The sequence below is a fragment of the Haliotis asinina genome, chromosome 3, assembly GCF_037392515.1.
Source record: "Haliotis asinina isolate JCU_RB_2024 chromosome 3, JCU_Hal_asi_v2, whole genome shotgun sequence".
NCBI classification, from domain to species: domain Eukaryota; kingdom Metazoa; phylum Mollusca; class Gastropoda; order Lepetellida; family Haliotidae; genus Haliotis; species Haliotis asinina.
In genome coordinates, this window is record NC_090282.1 from 44,960,553 (window position 1) to 44,982,365 (window position 21,813).

A 21,813-nucleotide genomic window follows, 5' to 3' on the forward strand; every position below is an offset into this window, starting at 1 on the left:
TTATACATGCAGTTTGTATTGTCTTATTGTATTGATAACACATCATGAAAAAGTTGTGAGTGTTATTGTATGTACGAATGCGTCATGAGGGACCTTGTCGTTTATTTGTTTCATAAACTTAGACAGGACTTGACTCCGCAGTGTTGTTGCACGTCAAGAAGAAGTACATGTATATATATTCTCGTAGCCTTAACAGCTTCTGTCCTAGCCTACCTATACAAGCTGACTCAGCATATATGGATGATATCTCTATAGAGGATAACATGATAATTTCCGCTAATGTCCATTCAGAGTAAGATGTCATATCCTAATGTCCCGTTTGTTTTCAGAATACGTATCATATGGTAGTGATTGTCATCTTCCAACGACTTCACATAACCGTTTACAGATGCCGTCGATACATTTTTTTCAGTAGAAAGATTGCTGATTGCCAAAAATAGTTCCTACTTTTTAAGATTAAAACATTCCAATTGTTTATACGTAAGGAGTAAGGAAAGTTCAAGTTCCTCCTGTCGAGAACTGGAAAGGTTAAACTAATGACCACAGTCCCTTTCAGGTGTGTGACACCAAACATGAGAAAAGATTCTGTCGTAAACAATCTTGGCAATCCTGCAAATATCATGTTTTAAAGTAGAACGATGGAACAGGTTTCATTGTTTGTATAATTACAATCTACGTACAACCAGGACCAAACCCCCAACAGAATGGATCTTGTATGTCTGTTGTATTTGTCTTGGGATCGTCAGTGGTGGATGTATTGTACGAGTTATGATGTACATACATCCTGTCACAGCGCCATACATGTATACCCTCTTATCACAGTGTTTGAGTCACTCCAGCGGCAAAATAATATGCCTCGAAACGTCGCCAAATGCAATAAACAAGAAATTGTTATTCATGAAATTGTGTGTTGCCCTAAAAACACTGTTGTTTTGCTGAGCGTAATTCCTTACTTGTTGCCACTTATTTTTGTTATGGTCGAAGTGAGACTTAAAAACATGAGTTCGTGTTTTAACACTGCGTCGTATTTAGTACACCGTGAGCAACGCGTTTAGGGTCAAACTTTACACATAAAACATAATCAAGAAGCTGCAAGATGTTATTATAAATATTTACATTACCGCGTTGCAAAGATTACAGAGATCTGGTTCCAATTTTCTTTGAAGTGTTTTCATGAAAGGAACATTTCTTCAGCTATGGAAACATAACTGTGCTGGAACAATTAATGGGTGATTCCCCAGCAATAGATTCGCATTTCGGAGTTTACAGCCTGAAGGTCAAGTCATCTGTAGTGAGATTAAACTTTGATTTAGCGTCTTCCTGTTGACCTGAGATTTTCTTGAAGTGTATATGCATGGAATGTTGTTTCTGTGTCAAAAAAAAGTCCAACAGAAAATAACTTCTTACAGTTTGTTTCAGCAGTCTACAACTTTATTGATATCTTACCAAAGATACGCTTCAAAATACCTTCATATAAGAATTTCTCTAGATCGATGTATTTTAGTGATAGATAGTTTACATTAGTAACTTATGTTGTTAGTGGCTGTGCCCTCAAAGGGTGGTTGAAGTATTTCAAAATTATTGTCCTCCTGAGAGGGCACGTAAATCCCAAAGCATTCAAGTTCAATTTAAATCACCTATTATTCTTAATCGTAGTATATATGTTCTTTTAATTATGGCGACATTTTCCTACAACCGCCAGGGGCTGAATGGATGGTGTAAATCCAACCAGGGACCATTCAGGTAGCACAGGTACTATAAGTCCCAACTGTCCCTGGTATGGTGATCTACCTTCAGTTGTTTCGTCCTCTGTAGGTAAACTGTTTTAGATTTAATTGCCTATCTGTGATAAGCTAGTTGTTTTGCTGTCCTTCATTGACAGATTTTTACCACTTATCATACACTCTTGTGTATAATATCGATTTGTCGCGTCACAAAATGGCTGAAATATTGCCCATGTGACGATAAAGTTTAAGTCACTCACTCACCTCTTTCTGTATCGACATCTTTAGCATTGTGTGTCATCATCACAATGTGAACATACAGTGTCGCATCAACGTATAGTGAGCAATGCTTAATCGCAAATCACCATGTAATATGCGCTCGCACATTTCCACCTCAGCGCCAGTATATTTCAAATAACACTCAGTTTTCTTTGCTGAATCTGAATCTAAAAGTACAAGCACACGTTTAGGCAAACAGTAAAGTGAGAAGTTCGTGGACTCCTCGTACACTAGAGTAAGACGCTACCCACGCGAAATGTTACTCTGAGATGGTTATTGTAGTCGGCGACGCAGTCAAGCCCAGGTCTCGATCTGACTGACCTCCCAGTCCTGTGTTTGTCGCCCGTTTTAAGTGACCGTGTGATCTTGTGTTCGTGACTCGTTACAAGACACCAGTATTTCTCCCCGGGGGGTACTCATGCTAAATGCTGGGATATAAACACCGACCAACTACTCCACGATGACCAACAGGTGCCAGCCTTATGACCAGCATGTAAGTCTGCTTCCAGAACCCTGCTGGCGTCAACTGAAAAGTCAGGCGTGTTATGGAGAAAACTATTAGAGCTCACATAGCATTGTCAGGGCACATCTGGTCGAAACATAGTCATTTAACTGTTTCTCATCTTTGATCATTGTGGTAGTAAAGGTTCAAACACCATAGTCCAGGTAGGGTCCATGCAGGTAACAAAGGTAACGTACGTCCCCATGGTTCCTAGTATGGTGATCCACCTTAAGTACTTGGCGATCTATGGCCCGTGCTTTATATCGTATTTTCTTCTTTTACTGAAATTCTTAGTTTTGCATGCTAGTTTTATGTTCATGCGTGTGATACACTAGTATATTTACTGTCCATCGTCGACATGATTTACTCTTCCAAATGTTTTAATTTCTTAGTTTATGAATTGTTGTCGTCACGATATGACTGAGATATTGCCGATATTGCGTTAGATATTAGCTCACTCAAATACCACAACGACAGTAACACATTTGTTTTATGCTACTATTAGTTTCATTGTATATTTGAATAGTATGCCTGTCTATGGACGACGGCCTTTTGTCAGGACGTCATGTATGGACAAAATGGCTGACAGTTTAGCAAATACATGGTCACTGTTGTCTACAAATGAGATCAACATAACTTGCAGCATACACGTAGTCATGCATACCTCTACGTCGTGCCTTTTAATTATTACTAATTTTGCAAAAAAGGATTAACATGTATCTTTGTTGGCCTATCTAAGACGCACTCTTTGGTCACATTTTTAATGAATGAACGGACAAATTCCTGCATTGTGTAGCCGACATTCTACTTGATGGATTTGTATGTTTAAAAACTGAAATAATACATACGGTAATTGCTGGTACACCGAGCTGCCTAAATGACTATTGGCATTACCATTATCACAAGGAAATTCCCGTTCAGTGTAGGCACATTTATTGTTTTATAAGAATCACTCAAGGATCAAGATGACCAACTAATGCTATGGACATTTCCCACGATTTTAAAGGTAATGTGATATTGAGATTGCGGGGTACATTTCAAAGGTGTATCGTCTTTCATTACGTACTAAGACAGTATATCCCGATTATCAAAGGCGTGCCTCTGGACCACCAAAGTATATTTCGGCGTGCAGGATACTTGTTTTCTTGGCACGAATACGTCGAACGATGATATTATTACTATGTTGACATTATACGTACTTTGTCAGAAAGGAAACTATGAGGAAGGGGAGGGGCAGGTCTTTGATCCTGACATTGTTCTCAGAATGAGCGTGGAAAATTGTGCAAATGACTTCCAAAGAAGCTAGTGAAGTAGGTCAGAATGTGGTTCACTTTATATCGTCTAAAGGTCACTGTGACATGTTGCACCTGGTTAGTTTTTCAATAGAATATGTTTTCACACGCTCCACGCGGTTATGAAATGTATTGGTCTGTTTCATTGGTCTAGTTACCCCATTCTTAGAAGTCATCAGTATCAACGGACGTTATAGGAAATGATTTTATCTCGCGTATGCCCAAATGTTTGACTTCATGTACAATACAAATATTACTTCCTCAGATTTTGAAGTTTACACCTATATGTAATGAAACCGCACACTTAAAAGGGCCCGATAAGGATGTCAGGCCTCCGTGGGCTGTAGCCTTCTTGTCATGAGCGGGACGTCATTGAGGACTGAAATTTGAACGTGTGACAATGCTGATTTAGAGCCATCGACTGTGGTGGAATAGATGGCTGCCTATGACATCCACCAGTGGTTTATCTAACCTTGAATATATATGATTTTCTAAAGACATGAATCTTGCAGTGTAACAACATTCACCTATTCATTCGTGGTAACAGGATTTTAAATATCATGACATTGCATCGACAAAAAGATATAGTTGTTGACATGATGCCATTCGTAAATCCCAATACAGAATTGTATACTCATTGAATTTTTTGCCGGACTTGTTACGATTAAGAACTAATACACCTGTCTATGCTATGTAACACTGATTATAAAAGGGTGTGACCAAACAGCACAAGTCGCTAAGAAATAATACAGTTAGTGTGCGAAGGCGTGTGTAATTACCAGGGGTATGGTGTTATCTTCACGAAATAAGGAATGATGTCATTTGTTAACCACCATCCTGTGCATTATCACCAGAGTTAATTGAAATTTTGAACATCAAATGAAAGGGCGTTTGTTTTCTTCAGTTCTTTATAACATTAATCCACATTCAGACAATATGTTTTATGTTTGTGAACTGGTTTCTTGCAATGTAATGCAATATGCCTAATCATTGGGCGCCAAACTTTTGTCTGTCGTTTTGCCTGGACAGATCCCGTACATATATACAAATCCACCCTTCTGTTCATAAATACGTATTTTAAAGCTCTGTATATCATAGCCTGATAAACAAAATGTCAGCATGACTATTTGAACGGCATACATTCTGTGGTTGATTGCTGTTTTCAAGTATTTTCCGGTGTGAGAAGGCTAGCCCAGGAAATAGGAGAAATGTGGCTGCACAGCGGCCATGATAAAATCTGGTCATTTTTTCTGGTGCTGTAATGAAGTTGTGTGAAATTGGTTAGCGAAGTTTACAAATCACTTTGTTGAATTACATATATTTGTATTGCGTTATGTTACGAAATTACAACATTTGTCAACATAACAAGGGTTGACTAAGACTGATTTTATCTTTCACAGATTTGTATATTTTATGTTGATAATCCCAGCTTATGATATTCCCTGGTATTGAAGAGTTAGACGAGGAAGTTTATGTAGAATGTTAAGGAAATCAAATTTGGATTTTTATGTGTGACAGTGTTAACCTTTTCTTTGATAAAATAGCAATGCTCCAATTCTAAAGGAAATCAGTAAAGTGATCTTAGAAAAAGCGTGAAATTGGCGCAAATATTGACGACATTTCCGCGTAACTGTTTTTGGCATGCAATAAATTTAGCACTTTTTAATGACACTTGACAGTAACGTTTCATTCCATTTAAGTTGCATTGCTTTGCCAGCTGTTCGCCAGCATTCCCATTACGCATAAGATTATTTAGGACACGATACCACATTGATGTAAATACACAATGACGATAAAACACTGAAGGAAAAGCACATACGTTGTAATTAATTCTGTTTGTATAGGGATGTAAAAGCTGGTGCTTTCATACACAAACTAAGGCTAATTTTGGAGCACCTGCTTCCAAATCTCCAGACTAAACGTAAAGGACCGAATTAAATTAGCATCATGTCACGAACGGTCGCGCTGTATTATCGAAGCCTTCAACTACCATAAAATCTATTTCAGGTGCATACTATTCCTTGTTGTCTAAACTACCGCTTCAAATACAGAATTAAACTGTTCACCGAACGATATACGAACACAACGTAGCGTGAGGTGCAGATAGAAACGTCTTTGTAAGGTTTTCATTATTTCCAGCCGTGTCCTAGCCGTAACTTCAATAAATTCCATTCAGCCAACGTATACGTTCCTCGATAATACTATCATCGAGAAAAATCAATGTAGTCATATCAATGACATGCACATTTTACCAGGATATTGTCTTGAAGTCTGTTATGTGCATAGGGGGGCGTGTTACAGCTATAAATATATAAATAATAATTATCACCAGAGACCATATATTATATGGTCTCTGTTATCACCCACTTTGTCAGGATGAGGGCGGTTCGAACGTTGTTTTATCTGATCGTTTTAAATGATCAAAACTGTGTATATATTGAATCTGTATAGTTTTCAAGGATTCGTTGAAGTAGTACTGAAATACACAAATCTGACCAACAAAATGGATGATTTTAAGCAACTGTGCAGTGAAAGTCGGATGTCAAAACTCTAAAAGCTCTGACATAGCCGGAACATATGTAAAAGTTTCGCATTGGGATTGTGTCTCAGTACCTTTTAATGGCTACAGACCCTTAGGTCAAGTCTTCTCAGAAGCAGTAGGGCTTTGAACCTCTCCTGATATGATTTGGGCAATGTTTTCTATTAAACCTATTGCAAGTACTACGATCAAATCCTCAATGACCAGTTTTTCCCACGTATTATATCTATGTGTAACGTCTTAACAACTCGTTTGTTCTGAATTTCCCTCTTTCGCAAACAGATTGACCAAAATGACAAGCAGCAACTATATATATATATATATACGGATCGTGAGATCTGTTGTCTATGGGTATTGCCCAAGGTTGATCATCGCGACAATATCAACGTGTCAAATTCGGTAGTTACGCCTTGGCTGTCTTTTGAAGAGATATATATGTACTGGGTGTTACGAGTCAATTTTACGGCCAACTTTGACTTTTATCCAGGCACTGAATTTGAAAGAAAAACTTTCATATTGACACTGAGAGATTCTTTTGTTCGGTTCATTGTGAAATACAAACATTTGTTGCGAATTGCTGCTATATTGCTGATCAGGCGTTTAGCAGTTTTCACTCATTCACTTTAAGTGGCCTATCTTTTATGAAGCATTGGATGTTTCGAAACTTTTACATTTTATTAATCTCCAGTTTGGAATGTAAGCTCTGTAATGTTTTAGTGTTGCAAATCCAGAAGAGTGGCATATGCTGTAGATTTATGTTCATGGTCCCCAAACATGAATAATGTTCATCCTTTTCCCAAGATTCTCACAACTCAATGAGTTGTCAAAGCCATATGAATGATATTATTTGCATGTATGTAGGTGGAAAGTGTATGTGTCTGGCACTTTAATGGCAACCAAAATATACACGGTACTTTCACCAGTCAAGTGAATTGAGTACAACTATTGGCAAACTATTTATCAGTGATGTTTTCAGTCCGGTTACCTCTCTATCCTTCACACTTGTAACAGCATCCCGAGTACATCTTTCTAAACAAAATATGATATTGGCTTTCGAATTTGGCATGGTGATCTTGAATGGACAATGTCTTGTTTCAACAACAAATTCAGGTTGTTCTTATTTCAGACGGAACACGTGTCCAGGCCCCAGTAGATTCAAGAGAAGGTGCTGCCCAGGGTGGTCTCAGCCCCAGAACAGTCGGAGATGCATTGTCCGTGAGTACACATGTTTATCAGTCATAACATCAATATTATCACGACACACATTTTCCCTCTGTGAGCCATTGTGAAGTAGTCCACATTCCTGACTTGGAATGCTGAGTGCACTGACGACATACCCTGTGGTCACTACCCTCTGAAGCAGGCTTTGTCATCATGTGTTGTGAATTAATTCATACTAAATGTATCTTATGAAACTGAATTAACAGAAGACTGGTATTTCCAATTTCTACAAAACATATTAATCCAATTTTAACCAAGTTGCAACAAGGAATTCTCAAGCTAGAATTACAGTTTCCTTTCTCATTTATTGGTTTTGAAAATCACCTGCCAATGTAAAGTCTTTTGTACACCCTCGACAGCAATTCGTCAAGTTGTGATCTGAACTGGCAAATACCCATCCAGTGATTTCATTGAGACTGAGAGAAAATGAGATTTGTGAAACATGGCACCATGATGATGACTAGCAATCACTGACCGCTGGTCCACCACACAAATGCCAGGTATTTGGGACCTACAAAACACCACATGGAATAGCTACTTTTCATCTGATGGACTTTTCTTGTGAGATCTCATAGACTAAAATATTTTCATTCTCAAAATGAAGAAACTTCATGTATGAAATTGTCAGATTTTGGAATGTACTTTTTTTTTTTTCCATATGTCAAAATATATTTGTGAGTATACATTGAAAGAAATGCAATCAAAACATATTCTGAGACTTCTCCCTATGTTAGGAGAACAAGCAAAATAGCAAAATAAGGCCAGTCTCTCTTAATGGTATACACAGAAGGGGGAACTTGTTTAACAGAATTTTACTCTCATAAGCATTCCAATGTCCAAATCTATGGTCATTACTCCAGATCATATTGATACACATTATTAAGGTGGGTAATGATCCATGTTCAAAAGGACAAAAGTATAGTCTCTCAATGACCAGTTTGATGGAACATAAGTGCTAAACATTATCAACTGGCTTGTGCATTAGGTTGTGTTTTCATTCTTCTTTCAGGGATATTTTCCTACTGAAAATACAGTAACTCCTATATGCTTACATATGAAACTAGATGTGGAACATGGAACCTGCACAAAATGTGTATTCTGGATGAATTAATCTGAAATAAAATTGACTGAAGCATGTAATGACTTCACACATTCTTACCTTGTTTCAGCCCGCTTATCTCCAGTACAAACTTAAGAATCCTAATGAATTTTCACATATTGCAATTTTTGTACTCACAATACAGTTCATGACAAATGTGACATGATCCACAGTGTTTACTCTGCATAAGAAACGTATTTCCCTCATCCAAGACAACACACCTAATGAGATTTAGTAGGAGCTACCTTCACTGTCACTATATACAGGTGCCTAATGATATACTGGAATGTTACACCAATCATATATATAGTTGTCGAACATTCACCAACATACAGCTTAGGACTATTAGCTATATAGTATTACAGTCATCTAAAGTCAGTTAGTAAAGTAATATGTAATGTATTGTGGGCTTTCTATTTTTCACTTGCCTCATTTGGGTAAGTAGTGAAAGGGTAATACAACTTTTGCCACGCTATTTCTTATAGGCTCATCCGATACTTAGCTGTATTTTCTATCAGACTCTTTTCTTTGTCAAAATGATAAGATTTCATTAGATTAAGACAGTCATCACTGCAACAGATGATGGTTATGCTCTAGCCTTGGAGTAAACAATGCTTTTCAAAAACAGTGTTCCCTTTTATAAAACAAATAATATGAATTACAAAAAAAAACAATCCAACCTAAAGAAAGACAGCATTGACATAACTACAGCCATTCAACTGACAATGATGTGTAATGTGTGTTTGTATTGCAGCTATCTGCATTTCTGGCTGTGGACCTGGTGGTCGATGTATGAGGCCAAATGTCTGCTTGTGTCAAAACAGACAAATTGGACCTACCTGTTCACGTAAGATATACTTTCAGATGTATGCGTTAGCTCTGTCAGGATGTGGCACATGTATGGGAATATTTCTGCTTTGCTCTCTGTTAGTGAAAATGATTGAATTTGTTAATAAATTCTGTGTTTCTTTCTGTCTCTTTCCATGATATATTACAAAATTCTTTGCACATTCTAATCTCTATTTAATTTTTTTCAAAATTGAGAAGTTTTAACATTTTGATAGTCCCTAATCTCTGCTTAACCCTACAAAAAACACTTTTTATTGAACTACACTCACTATGATTCATAATCACCACCCCAAGTCTTTAACCACCACTCAGTTATGGAGTTCTTACAGAATACATAAACATGTTTTCCTTTGGTTTTCCCTTACAGCTTGTAATCAGCCCTGTATGAATGGTGGACGGTGCATTGGGCAAGACCGGTGTTCATGTCCATATGGTTTTACTGGAAAGCAATGTCAGCAAGGTTAGCTTATCAATTAGCATCAACCATATAACCACGATAAATATGCAGGAAGCCTGTTGTGAAACTGTTGTCCAAATGCTGTGGAACTTTAAAAAGTCCTTTCTTTTACAGCAAGTTTTGCAAGTTTTGCACTTATGTTAAAACTGATATCTTTACACTGTGACAGTTTTTGTAACACAGCTTAAGTAATGTGTATATGTAAAGTTATATATTCGCCTGTGCTCTTTTCGTAAGTGTGGGTGTATGAAACATGTTGTAATGGAGCATTGTGAGTTTTTCCATGGTTCTAATACTGTCGTAGGTAATGTGGGCAAAGATCTAATTTCCTTAAGTGCATTAAATGTATAAAGAGTTTCACTGCAAGTGTTCAACACATTCTCACATATTTGTGCACATCTGTGTTTAAAAGAGGGTGGACCTGAATGCATAATATACACAAGTTAATAACCCATTAGAGTGTTTTCCTGTTAGCTGTTTAGCTGACATGGTACATTTTGTAAATCTCTTTTATTTTCAGATTGTAACAAATCATTAATTATTAAATTTTAACTTTAAGTTTGTTATCTGGCAATATTAGTTATCTTGAGTTAACCATTCATGTCCACTTTACTGCCTCCTGTTCTGAGTAAATCCCTGAAATACTGTCTGTTCAATCTTTACACTCTATAAACGCTAAATGTTCTCAGTATGAGGTTTGTCAGTACAAGAATGAATGGGATCATTGATATGAAGGTGTAAAGCTGAAAGCAAAGTGAGGTTATGTCATTAGGCATATTCCAGTACATCTCACTGAGCTGTCCCTATTAATAATATTACAACTGGCAATATATCCACAGTTTCCACAGACTGTATATTTGTTTCCTTTTTAAGACTGGTGGAGCTGAACCGCTTGTTTGTATCTTCTCATGAGGACTAGATATAATAAGTTCATATGGCCAGTGCTAGAGTTTAGTATCAGTGCACAGTTGAATACGATTGCTGACAGCACAATTTGTTTATGTTGCTGCTTTAGTTTCTTTAACTAACAACATTTCAACAGATTAGCTATAGTTGTGAAATAATAGTAAAGATTTGGTCCTCAGATATTTTGTTCCATTTCTACTATGTCTGTATTTTAGATTATCGAACCGGGCCCTGTTTCACCCAGATATCCAACAACATGTGTCGGGGACAGCTAACTGGTGTTGTGTGCACAAAGATGCTATGTTGTTCAACAATTGGTAAGGCATGGGGAAGGCCATGTGAGCAGTGCCCAACATCAACCCACCCTTGTCGAAGAGGCTACATCCCCAACCCCCAGGGAGATACTTGTATAGGTGAGTACATGCACATGTACTTGTTGGGAGGGTGATGACTGACTTGGACAACCTCTGGGAACCTTAGACAAAGAAATAAATTCAGTTGAGAGTAGGAATCTTATGCATCTAATAGAACAGTCAGTCTAGGACTGAAAATGACCCAACATACACACACAAAAACTTGATATGTCAGGTCTCTAAACTTGGTTTCCAGTTTGGAAAAAATAATTGCTTTGTTGTTAAATTACTACATCATATTTGACCTGACAGTATTTGAGATTGATGTGCTTATGAAAGAATAAATCCATACAAAAGTTTCTTTTAATGTTGTTTATAATGTTCGTCAATTCAGGGATAAATTTTGGTTTTGTTTGGCATACGTTTTGGTAATGTAATACATATGACATACTGGTGGTTATCTTAAGCCTTTCATAAACCCTTCTGCTCATATCTTCAGTGAAGAAAGTTTCCATTCATTTGGGGTTTTGTCCATTTTTTATCAGATTAATTAATAAATGCTGAAAATGAACACAAAGCAAGTTGCACCCAACAGAAAAATAATGACTTCAGCGGGGCTTCATTTTACAGTTTTTAAAATGATTTATACAATGAAGAAGAACAATATTGTATGAAAGCTATTAGTTTCACCACTATCCTAGAGCAGGAGTAAAGGATTCCTATTGTTGCAGATGTTGATGAATGCCAGGCTATCCCTGGTCTGTGTGTGGGAGGCAACTGTGTCAACACCCTGGGGTCTTACCGCTGTGAATGTCGAGAGGGACAGACACAGAACCCCATAACTAAAGTTTGTGAAGGTAAGAGGCAATGGTTCCATACACCAAAAATGGTGACACAGATTATGTTGCAGACTCCAAATGAAATAATATGACCCAAAACAATGTGAATAAAGAAGGCATTGCACCTGTTCATTAGAGTCATGCAGGACACACATTAGATATCTGTTGTGTGAAAGAGAAAACATTATATTCTCAGTCACATTTCAAATGATATATCACATCAAATGTAATGCAAGCTTTCATTATGGATTCATGGATTTTTAGTCCTTGATAAACTATAAGCAAATGGCACTGAACACATTGACTTGCTAACAAAAATGTGTGGAGAGTTCAATTCTTGTTAAACAATACCTATACTATTTATACTGGTATATGCACTAGGATACATTTTTTATTGCTGCCAGACAGGTTTGTGAAATGTGAAAACAAATCATGTTTAGGGTATTGCTGTTCCAAACATCTTGTGTTACAAATTTACATTGAATTCAGTGCATCCTACAACCTTTACAAAAGCAAAAATCAGAACATTGTTTTGGGGATACGTTTGGTATGTACCTTTGTTCAAAGCCTGCTTTGGCAGAACTCTTTAGAATTAAGACAGTGAAGAATGTCTCTTTACATGTATTGATGGAAATATATGTGCCACTTCAACAAATATTTGGACATCTTTTGAGGTAATCATGCCTCCTTCACTAGTATGAAGAATCCTAACTGTTGTATATATCCTTAACATAAGCCTTAAACCAAGCCTCCAAGAGACAAGAGACATGTACCAGTCATGCATGTATTCCCATGTTATTTGACATGTAAGGAAAACCCACTACAAGCAATACCCTACCCAGTGTGATATTGTTTTCTATTTACCAAAGCTGATTTAATGGTAATAGTTTAGTGTTTCCAAAAATAATGCCTGTTGATATAGAAAAACAAAAGCCATTTATTGTTGTATAAACAGACAATCCTAATGGATCCTATCCTGGAAAACCCATTGCAAACTGAATGTATATCTGCATGTCATACAAGTGATGCAATGCAGATAAGGCCAGGAACCTGCCTGTAGGCTGCAGTGGAACACATGTTACAGTCAGTCTGGAATCGGGCGTCTCTGTGTGGAGTGTATACACAAGTGCATGCTCAAGACATTGACCCCACAATCTGGAGTGCACTGAATCAAATGCAAAAGATTGGGTTACTATGATTTCCATGGATTGAGGGTTTATGTAGTGTTTTGGGTATAAATGAATATTTATTTTCCTCACAGTGAGGAAATTTACCCTGCAGTTTCTCTTTATGTGAACTTTTCTTTCAAAATATAGCAATAGAAAGATTTTTTCATTTTCTCCATACTTTTACTTAAATGTAATATGGTATTTAACTGTAAATACAGGTAACTAGAGAGTTAATTAGTTCATCCATATCCTCCCTAAGAGACACACTGCTAACAATTCTTTATCTCCAATGGCAACAGGTATCAGTCTTCATAATCTTCACAGGTATTCATGTTTCCCTCTTAAATACATCTAGAACTGCTAGCAGATTAAAATGTACAAGTTTCAACAGGGTCTTCAATCACTGTCACCACTGCCCTTCTTTAAAGTGCGTGCTGCTGTAGCAACACATCACTCAAACAAGCAGAAATGGCCTCGTCTAGTTGCTAATGTTTCTTGTTTCACAGCATGTCAAAATAATGCTGAAAATTATTCTATTAAAGTAATCTCGTTAAAAACCAATATCTATGTGTGTGTGTTGTATTCCTAAAGTCATTGGTTAAAAACCCCCAAAAGCAATGATCAAAAGTCTAAACTTAATATGATCTCATTAGAATTGGAATTTGTTAAATGATCTGTGAAAGAATTCTTTAGTATTTGTAACTGAAGATGTTACCTTAGCCTTGAATTTATGTAAAACCTCTTGTCATTTAATATGAAAATTAGCAGATGAAATTTTGCTACTGAATACCATGGTCATTACACAAGTAAAACACTTTTTGCAATTACCATTTCCAGGAAGAATGTGATTCTCTTGATTCTAAACATAAAAAGAAAACAAGACAACCAGATGACCATGGTAAAGATAAACTGATTCCATGGTTATCAGGGCCACATAATCTGTTAAGATTACCAGAAACTACAACAAGTAAATGTCGGAAATGAAAAGCACTGTGATATTATTTTCAGATATAAATGAGTGCGAGATCATTCCACGGATATGTGAGAATGGACAGTGTACAAACACAGAAGGGAGTTACTTCTGTACCTGTAACCGTGGATATGAACCAAATGCTGACCGTTCTTCTTGTATTGGTAAGTAAATTTTTCCTAAATGCTTGATCAAGGAAGAAATAGGAAACACAAACCACTGATTTTATTTCCATCTACCCATTCAAATTTGTTTTTTATCCATCAGACTTTCAAGTTTTCCTCAAAATTACTTCATCAGACAGTATGTTATAATTGTCTTTAGTCAATTAAATCTCTTGGTCTTATGACTTTCTGGTACAGCTTTAAGGGCATTTTTCTCCTGCATTGTTGTATGAAGTGAACTGAATGAACTGTAAACTTTAAATTGGGTATGCAGCAGTGTCATATCTTCCACTTTCCCAACATTGTCAAAGGAATAGTGCTGATGGTGAAAACACCAGAATTTCTGTGATGCTTTAGCTCATACTTCAAGGCAATTCATAGTAAATTCTGACAATCATGCTATGCTTTCCCGATTCTTTCTTCATGCTTTGCATGTCCAGACTTTGAAATGTGAACTGGGTAAGTAACTGCATACTTCCGCTAAGGGATTGCAACATTCCATTTATCCCTTGCCTGTGTAACCCCCGGTGATTCTTTTCAGGTGTATTACTTGTGTTGAAAAATTGGTTATTTCCCCTTCTTATAAAAACTACATAAGGTGTGGGCAGTCAGAGTTAGGGGAACAATTTCAGCTATTTTAATGGCATTTTTCAAGGCAAAGTGCATATGGCGTATACACCTGCGGATACATGCTACATGCAATTGTGCATGCTGTTTTCATTTCTTTCACTTCCTGTACTGGAAACACATGGATTGTAAAAACAACATTAACCCCATGGGTCTTGTGATTTGGGTGTTGCATTGAAAATGTGTTAATATGGTTCTAAAGAGTTAAACCTCAGGCTCTTAGGGGAAGCTCTTTACAATGGAGGGATGTGACACATCCAGGTCAGAGGTCAAATAAAATTAGGAAACCCATTTCAGCTTTAGATGGCTCACACATGCTCTGTTGTGTAGCTCCATTCTGAACATGGTCAGATTCAATGAAAATACACTAAGCAGAACTAATTCACAGACTTCATGATGTAAACTTCCAGTTCTTAGATTGTTAGTCATTACGTGTCACTGAACCTTTCCTTGTAATAATGGGGGCATGTTAGGAGCATATGGTTTGTTTGAGGGCACTGGCTTTCCTACATTGCCACATATTGCATGAGTTTTCCAGAAATGAGATACAACTTGTATGTGTAGTATGTGATCTTCATGACTTTCAGGTTGAAAAAGACATATTTTTGACTATAGTGTCTTTAAACTTTATTTCCTTTTCACAGGGCTTTAGACATTCTAATGTTTCATGGAAGGGGAAGAAATTTTGAATGTGGGAAAATTATGAATGCACATATCTTACAAGAAAAGGTTATGATTGTGTGAGGGAGTGTATGTTAGAAACTCTTATGTTGAAAGTTCATGGAGAAGGTAGTGTTTTTCTCAAGCACATATTCACTGTCTACAACTCAAAGAAATTTGTCATCTTTCATTATAAAAGCATCATATATGGTTTTTGTTTATTAACAATATTCCAAGTTCCATATTTTGATGATAACTAAACCTAAATTCTCTGTGCCCTTTTCATGTCTGAGGCCATCATTGCAAGACTGTATCTGTGTGTGAAGGGCACAGGCCAAATGCATAGAACATGACATAAGGGGATATCAAAAAGTTCTAATTATCACATAGCCACCATCTTGAGTTACACATTTCTCCCATTGTTTCATGACCTTGCACAGACTGGCTGAAAAAAAGTCCCCTGATTTCATAGAAAACCAACCTTCTACCTCTTGAATGACCCCTTTTGTGTCACCAAAATGACATCCAAGAAGTGGGTTCTTTTTCTCTGGATCATTCAAATAGACCCAACATTCGTCCATGGTTACAAAACTCTGAAGAAATCCTCTTCATCCTGCTAAAGAAGCTCCAATGCCTGTTGTGAAATGTTCCGTAGAGTCTGTCTTTGAAGGAGAGTTAGTAAGCAAGGAATTCTGACACTTTGGACATGTACAGTCGGGCAACGTTATGAATAATGTTCTATAACTCAAGTCAGTCTCATGCATAACCATTTGTTTTGTATGGCAAACCACTTCCTTGACTTTGTTCCATGTCCATATCATCAGTCAGAGAGGGGCATGCGCTTCTTGGCGCATCTGTGAGGGACATGTGACCAGTTTGGAAATTCCATTTCCATCTCTCAACAGTGTCATAGGATGGACTATCATAACCATAAACAGATTCCATCTCATCGGGAGTTTGTGGTGCAGTGCAGCCCTTTAAGTGCAAGAAACTTAATTGCACTGTATGTCTCAATCTTCTCCAATATTTGGGCTACTGGTGTGTAGGAGTAAATGTCACAAGACTGGATACAGTGAAATAGATAGTTCTTGGTCCATTAACTAGACTAGGATCACTGATGTTACAGTCAAAATTTTTATCCTGATTGCTCAATAAGTTCTTGGTGATAACTGGAACTTTTTAATACCCCCTTGTATATGGTAAATCCTTCAAAGCGTGAAACCAGTTTTAAGTAGGGTCACACTGTGCTTTACACTACAGGTATAGGTCAGGGAAGAGATACATTCAAGTTCATTCTAAGATTGTTTTAAACCTTTGAGTCAATTCCATGAAACTGTGATTGAGTAGCTGGAATGTCTGTCCATACAGGCACCATGAACACATAACAGTTTTGTCCTGTGATATGTATAAGTAGCAAAGTGGCTCTTGTGTTGATAGTGTGATATTGGCAAAAACTTTGCAATTTGCCCTTCCTTTGTGTTTTAATACAGAGACCATTATAAGGGTTGGTCTATGTAGGGTGACATTTCAGAGAAGTACGACACAGTGCTGTGACCTTCTAACCTCCATATTTGCTCTATTGGAAGTGCTTTGATATTTTGTATGCTTTGTATCCCTGAGCTGGATACACCGAAGAAGCATATGGCAGCAATTCAACCTCCCATTTCATACTATTTTCCTGTGTCATATTTACTAAGTGTGGCACAAAACCTATCACGGGTGGAGTTTCCTGATACTGCAGCAAAGCTTGACGTTGTTTCCATTGAGCATTTCTGTAGAATCTTGAGTTCAGCTTTTTCATAAGTGTCCTGTCATACCCTTTGGCATAGTTACATAAAAGCTGTCAACAGTTTGCGACACTGCAGTGTAGACATGGTTTTCAAGACTAAAAACATTCCTAAGTTATTATTGTCGCCATATTTCTTATTGTGTTTGACCTGCACTGACATTAAAATTTGGGATTTTAAAACATTCCATTTAGGTTTCTCTTGATTTTCAATTCCAAACATATTAACAGCAACCTTGGCTATTTAGTATAAGACTTCATATATGAATGTGCCTTTGTTTCTCAATCCCACCCACTGAAATAGGAAATAGGTATGTTTTATAAAGCGTAAGTTAAAACAATGGGTCATACAAGGCCAACCAGTTTTATGTTCATCCACACTTTTCCATTTATTAAACAAACAAGACAATGTTTCATTTTAAAACAATGCAGCTAGCAACAATGGCAAAATAAACAATGTATCCTATTCTATTATATATGGGTTTAAAAAAGTCTAATGTATTGCATACAGGATAACAATTGGTTGCAAGCCGCACACAGCACTTTTTTTAGTGAAATGGTTCTTTGAGATTCTTGGTGCTTCTTAACAACTCTATGTAAAACACTGCCACAGACTATATGAAGACACGAATATAAATCAGTATTTGATAACTAGATCCCCCATTCAAAACTAAAATTACTAGAATATTACTTTTGCAAAATTATTGACAGAATAACAAATATATGTTTTAACTCATTTTCACCTTTCCACACTTGTGATAAGGATTCAAATTAGAATAGCTTTGTTGTTAATATATATATTTTAACTTAAATATCTGGGTTGAAAAAGTTATACAAATGGTACAAGCTTTCTTTATTTTCTGCAAATGATTATATTGATGGGCAGAAGAGATTGGTATTTCACATTAGTAATGCAGTATGGTAAAGAAATATGTATTTATCAAAACAATTTTGGAAGCATGAGTTTGTCAGAGACCAACATCCCCAAGCAGTTTTCAATTATCTGGTGTCTTCATTTCACCACAGTTGCCTAACCTGTATCAGTGCCTGATTGTCAATCCCAATACTGACTTTTTACACCATCCTTCTTTCAGGGAGTGTCTCTTTATCATTTCAAAATCAGATATTCATTTGTCAATGAATTTGTTCAGATAAAACATTGATCGGACACATAACCAAATATTACGTTGTGATTGTTAATGACAATTCATCACAATATATGATGCATTGTAACTTGTTCGTCTGCTAGTATATATGCAAGTACACAAAATCTAAGCAGCTGTACTTTGTAGTTGTAGCAATGCAAAGTTTAGATACATTCTTAACCTTGTTTCTCCTTCCATTACAACAATATCATTTGATACATGGAAAACATTTGAAGTTCAATTTTTTCCCAAATATGTCTTCTCTGGAATGTAAATTCTCAGCTAGTGTTATTCTCGTAAGAAGGATTAGAATGATTTAATGCTGTTAATGGTATTCATTTCATTCACCACTGCCATTGTGGTGTTGACCAGTTTACATGGTTCTGTGCAAGACACAAACCATCAGTCATGTCAGGTTGAGGAACATTCCATATGAATACACTGCAGTGATCTTCTTCCCACTTTGAAATAAAGGAATGCAAAGTGCATGGGTGTATTTCCATGTATCATATTTACCAGTTAATTGTTCCAAACTTGTAATGATTAAATACTGGTGAATGTGTGGGCAGGGTGGGCGGAGGTGTTGACAGTTCATCCATCATTGTGTAATTGTCAGATTTTACCTTGTGTATGCATGTAAGATGAGACAGGTAATGCTTATTGCAATACATTCCATTAAAGAGTACAAACAATGTGAAAAACATGTTCCATATAGAATTACACAAACATGTTAGACATGCTACATAAAGGCAAGGATAAAACATTATAAAATATTATTAATTCACATCCCTAACAAAATATTTTGATTGTTATGTAATGTGTCATGATTGATTGTTTCAAATAGGGAAACAGATATTACTGATGCAAGCAGAGACCATATAATAGACTAATGATAAACTGTTGGTGAGGGTCACCTGAAAGTTTTCAGAAGTAAATAAGTAAATATTTTGGATATTTTAAGAGACGTGTCAATGTCCAAATTTCATTTTGTGTTTAATGATGTATCCTATTAGTGACTCTAACAGTCTGCATCTTTAATGTACTTAGTTTGGTGTATGTGTCATGTTCCTCATCCTTTCTTATACAGAAGTTTATTACATCTTTAGATCCTTCCAGATGAAGTAAAAGTTCCAAGATTATTTTTTTTACACAATGCTATTGATATTCTACGTCTGTTTTGTATTCGAATTACTGGGTTGGCCAAATAGAGTAACTTAGTTGTATTCCATGTATTTCTGACTTGTTATGATTGCAGAAGACATAAATAATATGCAATAGGTTTAATATATGACAAAGTTTGTCATTGATTGTTTGTTGTTTAATGCCACACTCAGCAATATTCCATCTATGTGTTGGTTGTCTGTAAATAATGCTGAAGAGGTCATTGTCAGCATGGGAACAATAGATCAGTGACTCAGGTATGTTTTTATATACAGAAACCTATGCTGGTGAAAATTACAATACAGAAACATATCCCATTCCGCATTGTGTCATTTTCTTGACAGAACTGTCATACTGTTGTATTAGATCCACTTGATTGTGTTGTAAAGGAAACAAGCATACACAGTAATGACTATTTCACGATACACAATACCACTCACAATCTGTTAACAGGAACAACTACATATGGTTCCAGTTTTGACATCGAGCACAATTGCGATTCGATGACATGTATCAAATATTGGTATAGGTTGAAAGATATTCAGATTAAGTAAATTTACAGCTTTTACTTAGAATGAAGATGACATGCACAAGATATGTTCTACACTGTCTCCAATGTTAGATGGGAATGTTAGTGACATTCTTCAAGTAATCTAAGTTTGTGAATATCTGTTTAAAGTAATAATATGTGAGGTACCATCCTGGAAATACAAACTGATGTAAATTTAGATTAAAAACAAATCAGTTTCAGTATTATCTGACTAGAACTGAGGGCCTAACTAAGTTATAACATGGAGTGTTGCTTGTCTGATGCTTGCCCATCAACTTTCAACACCTTTTCAAAGTGAAATTAAACAGGTTTCATGGCATTAACAAAGCCTCTGAGACATTTATCTGATTGTGGGAACAAAACATGTTTTAACATTTTCATCCTAGTAAAATAGTATCAAAACAAAAAGTTCCAGAATACTGAAAAATGCCTTGTGGTTAAAGCAAAGGTTCATCATGCCTGAGACATGGCATGATCCCTCTCATGGGAACAATGTGTGAAGCCTATTTTTTATGTCTCCATCCATGATGTTGCTGGAATGTTGCTAAAAACCATTAAAAACCAGTGACTGAGCTGAAACTGAGTACATCATATTCAGACTTTTTATCACAATACCTGATGACATGACACAATAATGGAGGAGAGGAGGAAGACCTGGCAATGAATGATTTCTGTCATGTCCTTTTGTCTGAAACAAACACTGATGGAGTAGCTTGTCAGTCACATTATGTACACATCAGCTGGTATTTGACAAGAATCTCACCATTACAGACATGTAAACTTTATTTCTATTTTCATCATTTCTGATTTTTGTGTCCATTTTCGTCATTTATATATTATATAGTATTCATTTAAGACTTTGGAATATGAAGAAGGTGATAATAATAGTAACACATTGCAGTTATTCTTTAAGTTGTATCAGTGACTTATCATGATGAGGCATAACTATTTACTTAAGACAACCATTTTGGTGTGTGGAGTTGCATCACTCAGGAGAACCAGAAACCCATCACTGTTGGCTAGAATCCTGGTTGCCCTGGTTACATTTCATGGTTTCTGCCTTCTTCTCACACCAAGCAGTCACTCAATGATACAACTGAAACAATTGATGTAGGTAGTAATAATGGTAGCGTCATTGTAATGGTACCCATGTCATCTGTAATTGGTACTTAAAATTCTTTTTTTCCAGACGTGAAACAGGGTTATTGCTACACAAGTGTCATCAACTTGAACTGTCAGAGTCGCATCTCGGAGAAGACATCATTCCAGGACTGCTGCTGTATGCTGGGTAAAGGCTGGGGAACAGGGGAGCAGTACTGCCAGCCTTGCCCACTTAAGGACACAAGTAAGTGCATGATGTGCCATATCTCCTGATGGTTGAATATATGTTATCAAGTTTAATAACAGTTCACAATCGGACATAAAATACACTCAACATTCTTTCTTTTTCCCCTTAGTTTATTACACCATATCCTGAAGGAGGGTGATATTGGAATGGGAGCTTTCAATCCATCCTTCCTT

At 36.5% G+C, this 21,813-nt stretch overlaps 1 protein-coding gene across 2 annotated transcripts in view; it reads left to right on the top strand.

Moving 5' to 3' along the window:
* LOC137278094 (fibrillin-2-like) overlaps window positions 1-21,813 on the top strand; it is an 80,300-nt gene that overhangs the window by 857 nt on the left and 57,630 nt on the right. For both annotated transcript variants that reach the window (XM_067810199.1, XM_067810200.1), the window contains exons 2-8: window positions 7,463-7,551; window positions 9,411-9,503; window positions 9,873-9,965; window positions 11,084-11,281; window positions 11,953-12,078; window positions 14,238-14,363; window positions 21,482-21,637. In XM_067810199.1, the coding sequence (XP_067666300.1) occupies window positions 7,463-7,551; window positions 9,411-9,503; window positions 9,873-9,965; window positions 11,084-11,281; window positions 11,953-12,078; window positions 14,238-14,363; window positions 21,482-21,637 (881 nt within the window). The remainder of the gene's footprint in view (window positions 1-7,462; window positions 7,552-9,410; window positions 9,504-9,872; window positions 9,966-11,083; window positions 11,282-11,952; window positions 12,079-14,237; window positions 14,364-21,481; window positions 21,638-21,813) is intronic.